General features: G+C 47.5%; 1 protein-coding gene across 3 annotated transcripts in view; it reads right to left on the minus strand.

The window, feature by feature from the left end:
- The window catches only part of dock10 (dedicator of cytokinesis 10), a 136,089-nt gene that overhangs the window by 79,067 nt on the left and 44,522 nt on the right, over positions 1-12,500 (minus strand). The window contains exon 1 of one of the 3 annotated variants that reach the window (XM_076282757.1): positions 3,621-3,801. The exons of the other annotated variants lie outside the window; for them this stretch is intronic. Within the exon in view, the coding sequence (XP_076138872.1) occupies positions 3,621-3,704 (84 nt within the window). The 5' untranslated portion in view covers positions 3,705-3,801. Of the gene's footprint in view, positions 1-3,620; positions 3,802-12,500 lie in introns of those variants that run through there. 3 annotated transcript variants of the gene reach the window in all.

Here is a 12,500-nt window from a genome sequence, read left to right on the forward strand (position 1 = left end):
CTTCAGACTGCTCAGTGCACATTACACACTCTATTACATAGCAACTAACTTCAAGTGGAGTTTAACACACAGGTCGACTAAATGAAACAGCACTTCCATACTCATTGTACATGAACCGAGATCTGAACCCAGACCTATCCGAATCTCAACTCTCAACCAGTCTGTGTTCTATGTCCATAGGCTAATGACAGCCATATAGCCATGCTAGCAATAAAACCATCCCCTGGTGCATTACTCAAGCAGGACACAGCAGACAGGTGCATGGTGAGCCTGCACTTACCAGTCTGGTGAGTCCAGGTGAAACTGGACCTTGGCCAAGGGATGCGCGCTTCCTACACACAGACAACACGCTAGCTATGAGATAGCAGCGGTCAGCAGTTAGCGCGATCTGGCCCATTTATCAACATTCAATTTGGACTGCGTTCTGATTGTGGACCAATTATCAAGCATAGGCATACTGTTTGATGAAATTGTTGATATTTCAACTCAGTGGCCAATTAAAACCCTCGTTAATTGGTGGGAAGGTGTTTTGCTAGGAGTGTATAATTGAATGCCAGTGAGGAGAAATGCTGAATTTGACAAACAGTATATTGGCAAAATATATCAGGGACTACATGAGATCAACCCAATCAGATAGCAGAAAGTGAAAAAAACACTGCACCACAGTCACACACACCACATACTTTCCATCAGACAGCCTTCCCAGAGCTGAGAGGAAGCATCCACACCTCTGCGTAGCGTCCACTAGATAAGTATCTGCTCTAACCTACGCATATTGCAGCCAACTCTAACCGTCTGGTCTGGTCTTCCTGCACGTATCCACGCCACACTGCTAATGCTTGCGCATACCCACGCCACACTGCTAACGCTAACCGCCTACTTTGGTCTTCCTGCACGTATCCACGCCACACTGCTAAAGCTAACCGTCATATCTGCTTTCACTGACGCCACACAGCTAACGCTAACTGTCTTCTCTGGTCTTTCTGCACGTATCCACGCCACACTGCTAATGCTAACTGTCACCTCTGCTTGCGCATACCCACGCCACACTGCTAACGCTAACCGCCTACTTTGGTCTTCCTGCACGTATCCACGCCACACTGCTAAAGCTAACCGTCATATCTGCTTTCACTGACGCCACACAGCTAACGCTAACTGTCTTCTCTGGTCTTTCTGCACGTATCCACGCCACACTGCTAATGCTAACTGTCACCTCTGCTTGCGCATACCCACGCCACACTGCTAACGCTAACCGCCTACTTTGGTCTTCCTGCACGTATCCACGCCACACTGCTAAAGCTAACCGTCATATCTGCTTTCACTGACGCCACACAGCTAACGCTAACTGTCTTCTCTGGTCTTTCTGCACGTATCCACGCCACACTGCTAATGCTAACTGTCACCTCTGCTTGCACGTATCCACGCCACACTGCTGCTAACGCTAACTGTTATCTCTGCTTGCACGTATCCACGCCACACTGCTAAAGCTAACTGTCATCTCTGCTTGCACGTATCCACGCCACACTGCTAAAGCTAACTGTCATCTCTGCTTGCACGTAACCACGCCACAGTGCTAACGCTAACTGTCATCTCTGCTTGCACGTATCCACGCCACACTGCTAAAGCTAACTGTCATCTCTGCTTGCACGTATCCACGCCACACTGCTATAGCTAACTGTCATCTCTGCTTGCACGTAACCACGCCACACTGCTAAAGCTAACTGTCATCTCTGCTTGCACGTAACCACGCCACACTGCTAAAGCTAACTGTCATCTCTGCTTGCACGTAACCACGCCACACTGCTAAAGCTAACTGTCATCTCTGCTTGCACGTAACCACGCCACACTGCTAAAGCTAACTGTCATCTCTGCTTGCACGTAACCACGCCACACTGCTAAAGCTAACTGTCATCTCTGCTTGCACGTACTGTATCCACGCCACACTGCTAAAGCTAACTGCCATCTCTGCTTGCACGTAACCTCGCCACACTGCGACCAGCAGGAGCTGTGATGACCCCGGGACAAGCCCCCAAATGGAGGGGAATTCCAGTGGCTTAGAGAGACACGTCATTATGCGACTCTCATATCCAAAAGAATCTCAGGCATAGAGGCATGAAGCAGAAGCAGAAGCACCTGACATTCACCATCAGACAAACACACACACACACACACACATACAAAGAGGCACACACACACTCACACATACACACACACACACACAGACGCACAGACACACACACATGCACATACACACACACACACACACACACACACAGACACACAGACTCACACACACTGCACATCACTGGTGCACACATTTCTCCAAATGAACTGAATATTTTTTTTTTATTTACTGCAAAACACAGTAGCTTGTATACTTGCACTGTAACTTCAGAATGTTTCTTTTTCTTTCAAGAGTAGCAATTAGGTTTTTAAAAAGCAGCCCTATGCATCAGTTAGCACAAACAATCTTCAATACACTGTGAATGCTTACTTTGACATTTAAGAGTAGGCTACAACTTGGGTATCAGTTACACCATACATTAGAATATGATCCCAACAGTGATTGAGCTTGGGGAAGTCACCACAAATGCATCATGATGTCAAGATGGTATTTTGAGCAAGTAGAGTTTCCTTTTGAGTGTTGAACCAGCTGAAGTCAGTGATGAACCTGACCTTTCGACTCCAGACCTGAGTTATATTCTTTGGCACGCTCGGAGAAACACACACACACACACACACATACACACACACACACACACACACACACACACACACACAAACCCACATGTAGTGCTTTAAAGGACAGTAATGTCAGCGCTAGCATTGTGAAACAGCCAAAGTGAGGACTGGGTATATCACAGCTGTTTATCACTGTTCAAACTCCAGGAAAAAGGAAAACTCTCCAAGGGACTTCACCAACGCTGGTAAAACACGTGGGCTTCTCAACCAGGGCTATTTCAACACTCACTAGTGTGAATTTAACCCCAACATAGTGTTACATTCAAAACCAGTACTAATGGGTTGAACAATGAACAAAGGCTAGTAAGACCTCTAACCTCCAACAAGACCTCCAACACCAGCACTATCTGAACAATGCTAGTGAGAGCTTCAAAACCACCATGGTTTCAGCACTAGCTTGTGAGAACGTCAACATGAAAATGAATTCAGCCACAGCAGAATGCAGGGAAACTAACCACACGCAGAGACACAAACTGACAGCAACGCGCACACACACACACACACACACTGACACGTGTATCGCTCCATTATTACCTCCCAATGCTCTGTAGAAGCCAACAACAGTAAAGATGATAAAGAAACAGAGAGATACAAACAGTTATTTGAGGTTTGCTAGCCATTACTAATGAATGCTCTACATCTCCCTGTAACCACATATTGAAGGGTGCAACCAAAAAATACATTTTGGAAAAGAAAAAGCACAAAAAGTACTAGGCTATGTTTTGCCGTTGGCCTCTTATGACCAGATAAGATGAGAAGTGGAGTCAACGAGAAGCACAGTTAAGAGAAAAAGAGAACCACGGCGAGATAAAGAAAAAGGTTCCATAAAAAAGGTTCCATAAAAAAAAGGTTCCATAAAAAAAAGGTTCCATACGTACACAGCTTAATCTGTTAAACTCGGTTCGCTCGCGTCTGGCTTTATGTTTCTTACGGAAGGTGATCCGATTCATCCTGAAGCTCATATCCTTATATCCACATACACATGCGTTTTCTAGACGGATACAAACACACACACATGCAGGCACGGGCACACAAACGCGTGTTCACTGCCTGCTTCACCGAGTGACAGGAGCTTTGTAAAGAGCATGTGAAACTAGTCACATAGTGCGGCAAAGAGAGGAAGTTGAACCAGAGAGAGAGAGAGAGAATCACACATGACATAGCCACACACACAGAGAGAGAGAGAGAGAAAGAGTCACACATGACATAGTCATAGAGAGAGAGAGAGACTGAAAGGCTATACTGAAAGGCTACAAAAGCACACACACACACACACACACACACACACACACACACACACACACACACACACACACACAAATAATCCAAAAGGTTTACTAGTGTTCACAGTGTAAATGTGTTTGTGGCTGATGCTGTAGCTCAGTGTACCTAAGGGTGTGTCTGGCCTTTATGGTGTTGGTGTTGTTACTGTGGGAGTGTATGAGGGAAGTCCAGAGGGCAGTGTGTGGATGCAGTCCCAGGTGATCTATTGTCGGAGAGATCTATAGGCCTGTGCAGTATGTATAGTTCTAAGCCACAAGGGCAGCACAGGGCTGTCTAAGCTGATGCAGGTCAGGGCACGCCAAAACACACAAACACAGAACACACACACACACACACACATAGTGATACACAGACACACAGTCACATTTACATGCACACACACACACACACACACACACACACACACACACACACACACACACACATACTGTAGTGATACACACACACACAGTCTCATTCACACACACACACACACACATAGTGATACACACACACACACAGTCACATACACACACACACACACACACACACACATATAGTGATACACACACACACACACACATACACACATAGTAATACACACACACACACACACACACACACATAGTGATACACACACACACACATAGTGATACACACACACCCACACATAGTGATACACACACACACATACACACATAGTGATACACACACACACACACACACACACACACACACACACACACACACATACAATTGCAAAAATGATTGAACACCCACTCAGCCGTACACAAACACCCACCTACCGCATGCAGGCACACATGCCAGACCAAACAAAACCAAAACGAACACCCACACACTCCCCAAAAACCCTTTCTGAACACTAGCTTGTGTGCTTGAGTCTGTGTGTGTGTGTGTGTGTGTGTTTGTGTGTGTGTACGTGCGTGAGTACCCTCTTGTGGGTTTCCCCTTAACAAAACAACCCCCATGGGTTTGTTGCTAAGCACTCGTCATAATCCCTCCAAATCATGGCACTGATTGGTCGGCTGATATAAGAGAATCAAATGGAAACGAATCGTCACAGATTCACTTGCCCCCGCTGGAGGGATCCCACAGTCATAACTGCCCTGTCCTGCCCCCTCTTCAATCGGTACCTTGTGCCCGGGGCAAGTGGACCAGTCTGACATACTGGAGCAGGAAAGTGCTGTTTCAGTGGATCAATAATATGCATTAAAGTCCTCTGAGGTGTACTGCACTGCTCACCACTGAAGAGAGAGGGGGGGAAATATGTGGGATAGGGAAGAACAAACACACACACACACACACACACACACACACACAGAGCGGAAAAAAGACACAGACACAGATACAGAGACAGATAGCCCCCAGGAGTATGACACAGCAAGGCATCAGGCATCACTAGAATGCCATAAATTACACTAATCCCCAGTGACCACACACACACACACACACACACACACACACACACACACACACACACACACACACACACACTGTGGAGAAGTGGAGAAGTCACAGTTTTTCATTATTTAGAGCATATTGGAGAAGCTGCTTGGGCTGGCTGTGCATCAGCCAGTGCATCACAGCAGGGCACTCCTGACTGCCCACGTTCAATCACTTCTTCACTTCCATTGCTTTGTAGACAAAAATTAAAATCAACAGGGGGAAGCTATGGCGCAAATGGCAGCACCGTAACACATGTGGGTCTCAGTGCTCGTAGGGACCCAGGTTCGCCCTGCTGTCATGTCTCTCTCCCACTCGCTTAGTGTCTCTCTCCACTATCCTATTGATATAATTATATCTCAAAAAAGAAAAAATCAACACGACAGTAGCCAAAGAGTTCAGTGCTGGTGTGCGATGTAGTATTAAACAATGTAAACCAAGTAATTGGGTGTCGGAGGAGGAGTGCCCCCACCATACTCGTGTCGGAGCTGGGGGCGTGTCTCCTTAAGGTTGAGCCTGATCACAGTCTTTACTTCCTGTTGACCTGCCCACGGACTCTTACTTCCTGTTCTTGGTGACCCTCGCTGTGACCAGATTCACTTGAGGACTCTGCCCAAGCCATGCAAATCCAGTCAGCTTATGAGTCGTGACACAGTAAGGTGCAATTAACACTGTTCCACTCCTCCACCACGCCACGCCCTCCTCCTCCTCTCATCCTCCTCTCCTCCTCCCGCCCCTGCATCCTTTCACCCAAGCCATTGTTCTCTCTATCCATCTCATGTTTACACGGCTAATTCCAAACCCTATAATATTCTCCTTCCCTCCTAGACTGTGTTATATTTCCCTTCTCTCTCTCTCTCTCTCTCTCTCTCTGCTGACTCCTCGTGCCTATGGGAGTTCACTGTGTGTATAAACTGCAGCTGCAGGCCATCAAAACACGCACAATACAGAGGGTGTAATTATCACACTCTCATCGGGGGGGGGGGTTGGGGGGGCAGTGGGGGGTGGGCATATAGAATGATGGAGAGAGAAAGTACATATGTGGGAGAGACAGAAAGATACCAAAAAAGGGTGAGATGGAGGGAGAGAGAGAGAGGGATGGAGGGAGAGAGGGAGAGGGAAAGGGATGGAGAGGGTATTAGAAAAAGAGAAAAAATATCTGAAGATAAGAGTGTGAGATGTGTGTGAATGCAATAGCACACCACAGCACACAGAGCCTCAAAGCAATATAAAAGTGTCACTTATCATTATGGCTCTGATGGGAGGAGGGGAAGGAGGGATAGAGAGAGTGAGAGAGAGAGATAGGGAGAGAGAGAGCGATAGGGAGAGAGAGTAAGAGAGAGAGAGAGAGAGAGAGAGAGAGATGTGGAGAGGGAGAAAGGGACAGAGAGAGAGATAGGGAGAGAGAGAGAGACAGATAGGATCTGGCTGGAACTGAAGAACAGGAAGTTGCAACAGTTTTGGCGACAGCACTCTGGCATTATTGACAAGCAGGAATAACCATAGCAACGTCCTGTGTAGAACGTGGGACTCCCCCCCCCCCCACCAGTGAAAGCAGATGTAAAACCTCACCCCCCTGTGGACCTGTTCCCCAAAATTCCCCTCTTATCTCACGACATCAACAGCAGACTGTGCATACTACTCTCAGTCAACCATTACACATAGCAGCTCAGTGATCATATGACTACAACCCCCAGAATGCCACAGTGTGACCCTGCCTGCCCTGGCCTGAGGAGAGATCCTGGTCAATATGCCAATGGGATTAGTGCTCTGTAAAGGAGACCCTACAGGAGTAATCACATTAAGCACAGGAAACCCTACAGTAGTAATCACAGGACACCCTACAGTAATAATCACATGACATCATACAGGAACAATCACAGGACATCCTACAGGAAACCCTACAGGAGTAATCACATGTCATCCTACAGGAGTAATCACATGACATCCTACAGGAGCAATTACAGGAAACCCTACAGGAACAATTACAGGAAACCCTACAGGAGTAACAGGAAACCCTACAGGAGTAATCACATGACATCCTACAGGAGCAATTACAGGACATCCTACAGGAGCAATCACAGGAAACCCTAAAGTAGTAATCACAGGAAACCCTACAGGAACAAGGAGGAGATAGGAGGAGGAGAGAGAGATGAAAACGGAGCAGCAGAGGAGGACAGGAGGACTTGCAGAGTCTTGCAGAGTCAGCTCAGCTCAGCCCAATACTGAGATTTCTTGGCAAAAACAAGCATGTGAGAAAAATGTAAATGTGCCTCTCTCTCTCTCTCTCTCTCTCTCTCTTTCTCTATCTATTTTTACCCCTGCCACATAATACTGCCATCTCCCTGCAGCCTTATCTGCTGTCTGAGGATGAGGGATGCCGCAGGGTCCAGTGCCACATGAAGATATTTTAATGAATGAGATGGACGCTCTAAGAGTGTCACTCAAAAGAAGAAGAAGAAGAAGAAGAAGAAAATAGTTTTTTTCTGCTGAGAAATTAAAAACAGAAGAGTCCCTGACTGCAGGGGACAAGTGCTGGTGCCAAACTAAGAGAAGGGAAGAGAAGAGAAGAGAAGAGAAGAGAAGAGAAGAGAAGAGAGGGAAGAGAAGAGAAGAGAGAAAAGAAAAGAAGAGTGGGAAGAGAGGGAAGAGGAGGAGGAGAAGGAGGTCGACAGAGAGGAGCCTGCATTTTAACATAAGGACAAATAGAGAGATGGACGGATAAGGAGAGGAAGACACAATTCATGATGGGAGGGAGAGAGGGATGAAGAGAAAGGGAGAGAATGGGGGGATAAAGGGAGAGAATGATGGAGGGATAAAGGAATTTAGGATGAAACGAGGGAGAAAGAAAGGGAGAGAGAAGAGAAGCACAACAACATCCTCAGGGAGGTGTCCTGCCAAAAATCTGAGACTGCCATTTTTCCACTCAGCTCTTCCAATGCCATCATTTTCATGTGGGAAACTAACTGAGGACCGCACCGACACACACATACACACACACACACACACACACACACACACACACACACACACACACACACACACACACACACACATGCACAATCCAGATAGACACTTACATAGAGACAATGAAACATGCTCTAGCGACACATGGAAAACACTCTCACACACACGCACACACACACACACACACACACACACACGCAAATGCACACGCACACGCACACGCACACACACACACACACACACACACACACACACACATACACATGCAAGCACGCACACACGCACTCACTCATTCACTCCAGTGCCATAAGCAGGGACATGCAAACGCTGCTGCATGATGAATCCATTCTGTTACTCAGCAAACCAGCTAGCTAAATAGCCACACAATTAAGATTAGGGCAACCAGCTAGCTAACTAGCCATACAATTAAGATTAGGGCAACCAGCTAGCTAACTAGCCATACAATTAAGATTAGGGCAACCAACTAGCTAAATAGCCACACAAGTCATTGAGACAAGAGTACAACATGTAACTTCATAATCACTAACCGCAATTAGTACTGTATGTGGTCTTCTATTTATGCATTGTCTATCTACGTGGTCTTGCGTTTGACCTTTTGTAACTTTCCCCTTGGAAATAACCTGGTACTAAGTATAAGTATAAGTACAGTATAAGTATATATACTCTTTTGATCCCGTGAGGGAAATTTGGTTTCTGCATTTATCCCAATCCGTGAATTAGTGAAACACACTCAGCACACAGTGAACACAGTGAGGTGAAGCACACACTAATCCCAGCGCAGTGAGCTGCCTGCTACAACAACAGCGGCGCTCGTGGAGCAGTGAGGGGTTAGGTGCCTTGCTCAAGGGCACTTCAGCCGTGCCTACTGGTCGGGGTTCGAACCAGCAACCCTCCGGTTACAAGTCCGAAGCGCTAACCAGTAGGCCACGGCTGCCCTCCAAACTATACTATGCTGCTCGAAAGGCGCTATATACAAATAAAGCTTGATGGAATGCTTCATCTTACTTGCACATGTATATTACACTATGGGCCTCTAACATTGGACCAAAGACTTGCGGATCAAAGGAGTGTGATGGGCTGCTATGGGTCTCCAGAGCGTTCATTCAGACCTGGCTGGGAACTGAGGAGCCTCTGCTGTGATGGCAGGAAGTGAGACAGTTCTCAGCTCTGAGCTCCGAGTCCCAGAGTGGGAGTCGAGACATCCCTGTAAATGGCTTTGACACTTCCAGGCACCGAGGCACCACTGGGAGGCACAAGATGTTCACAACACCCCCACCCCACCGTCACCGTCTCACACACACACTGCTATAATAACCACGGCAGGCAGGTCCCCACCCCACCATCACCGTCACACACACTCCGCTATAATAACCACAACAGGCAGTCAGGCCAGCCGACGTCAGTCCCACTGAGAAGGTGTGATAGCCGTCATGCGAACCTCTGTCATACTGAGAAATGTGGGGGCAACAACCAAACACAGCCATAACCAGAGAGATCATTTGGAGCGGTCAGAACAACATAACCAAACGCAACCATAACCAGAGAGATCATTTGGAGCAGTCAGAACAGCAGAACCAAACACAGCCATAACCAGAGAGATCATTTGGAGCGGTCAGAACAGCAGAACCAAACACAGCCATAACCAGAGAGAGGAGATCTGGACCGGTCAGAACAGCAGAACCAAACACAGCCATAACCAGAGAGAGGAGATCTGGAGCGGTCAGAACAGCAGAACCAAACACAGCGATAACCAGAGAGATCATTTGGAGCGGTCAGAACAGCAGAACCAAACGCAGCCATAACCAGAGAGAGGAGATCTGGACCGGTCAGAACAGCAGAACCAAACACAGCCATAACCAGAGAGAGGAGATCTGGAACGGTCAGAACAGCAGAACCAAACACAGCCATAACCAGAGAGAGGAGATCTGGACCGGTCAGAACAGCAGAACCAAACGCAGCCATAACCAGAGAGAGGAGATCTGGACCGGTCAGAACAGCAGAACCAAACGCAGCCATAACCAGAGAGAGGAGATCTGGACCGGTCAGAACAGCAGAACCAAACGCAGCCATAACCAGAGAGAGGAGATCTGGACCGGTCAGAACAGCAGAAACAAACGCAGCCATAACCAGAGAGAGGAGATCTGGACCGGTCAGAACCATATGCAGAAGATAAACAAATGGAACTGGACAGATTGGTGCTTGCACACACACACACACACACACACACACACACACACACACACACACACACACACACACACACACACACACACACACACACACACGAATGATAAAGTGTGTCTGTGCTGTAGTGAACACACTTAGGACACAAGTCTATGTTAAATAAATATATGTAAACATACAGTATCTGGCTCAGAGGAAGCCTCTATTTAGATATAAAGGGAAACTGTGAATGTGTGTGTGTGTGTGTATGTTGGGCAGAGGTTAGGTGTTAGAGAGGAAGTTGAGATAAAAGGACAGGAAGTAGTATAGTGATCCCGTTAAACTGACAGCAGGCATGCTCACCTGTCCACTCAGCCTGTCATTAACTCTGCATGCTCACACACACACACACACACACACGCACACACACACACACACACACACACATCCTCTCATTAACTCAGCACCCTGGAAGTGTGCCCACTGATGACACAAAGGACACCTGCAGGGCACACACACACACACACACACAGAGGACACTAAGTACGCGAGCACAGACAGACAGACAGACAGCCAGACAGACAGACACACACACACACACACACACACACACACACACACACACACACACACACACACACACACACACACACACACACATATATATACATGGATGTGCATAAATGCTCTCACTGAGTAGGAAAACACTAACACTCTTTCAACAACAATGAGTAAGCACACACACACACACACACACACACACACACACACATACACACACACACTGCAACCTTACTGAGTAAGCACAGGACCAGCTCAGCTCTGTGGCAGGCAGCGTGTGTGTGTGTGTGTATGTGTGTGTGTGTGTGTGTGTGTGTGTCAGGGCATGAGGTTTTGTCACTGACTGCCACTTGTAACAGTTTGGTAGGGCAACCGGGCAACAATTAATGTGGAGCCCTGGTGTGTGTGTGTGTGTGTGTTTGTGTTACTGAATTCTAAACAAACTGGGAGGTGTACAAGAGCTGCTAGATGAGAACCAGCCTCCAGCCTACGGAACACACACCCCAGCAGAGAGAACACACACCCCTGCAGCCCACAGAACACACACCTCTGTTCCAACACACACCCCAGCAGAGAGAACACACACCCCTGCAGCCTACAGAACCTCTGTTCCAACACACACCCCAGCAGAGAGAACACACACCCCTGCAGCCTACAGAACCTCTGTTCCAACACACACCCCAGCAGAGAGAACACACATCCCTGCAACCTACAGAACCTCTGTTCCAACACACACCCCAGCAGAGAGAACACACACCCCTGCAACCTACAGAACCTCTGTTCCAACACACACCCCAGCAGAGAGAACACACATCCCTGCAACCTACAGAACCTCTGTTCCAACACACACACCAGCAGAGAGAACACACATTACTGCAGCCTACTGAACCTCTGTTCCAACACACACCCCAGCAGAGAGAACACACATCCCTGCAGCCTACAGAACCTCTGTTCCAACACACACCCCAGCAGAGAACACACACCCCTTTCTTATGTCTCTCCATCTATTTTCTCCTCTATTTATTCACTCGCTTTCTTTCTCTCCTTCTCTCCGTGGTCTCTCTCTCCTTACTCATGCTGTCACTATTTCCGCAGTCTCTCTTCTATCATCCTCTTCTCACTCCACCTCTTTTCCCTTTCTCTTCCATCATCATTCCCCTCTTTCTATCTGTCACCTTCCTTTTCCTCTCTCTCTTTCTGTCTCTCTCTCTCTCTCTCTCCCCCCCTTCTTTCCTCAGCCATGACAGAGACGATACTGCACTCTCAGATCTCCTCCTCAGACGTGATCGCCTCTTTCTGACGCCCAGCAAAAGATCACA

Source organism: Alosa pseudoharengus, unplaced genomic scaffold (assembly GCF_046254945.1).
Source record: "Alosa pseudoharengus isolate Yale_2024_CS ecotype anadromous, Long Island Sound unplaced genomic scaffold, YU_APseudo_1.1 YU_APseudo_1.1_scf_13, whole genome shotgun sequence".
NCBI classification, from domain to species: domain Eukaryota; kingdom Metazoa; phylum Chordata; class Actinopteri; order Clupeiformes; family Clupeidae; genus Alosa; species Alosa pseudoharengus.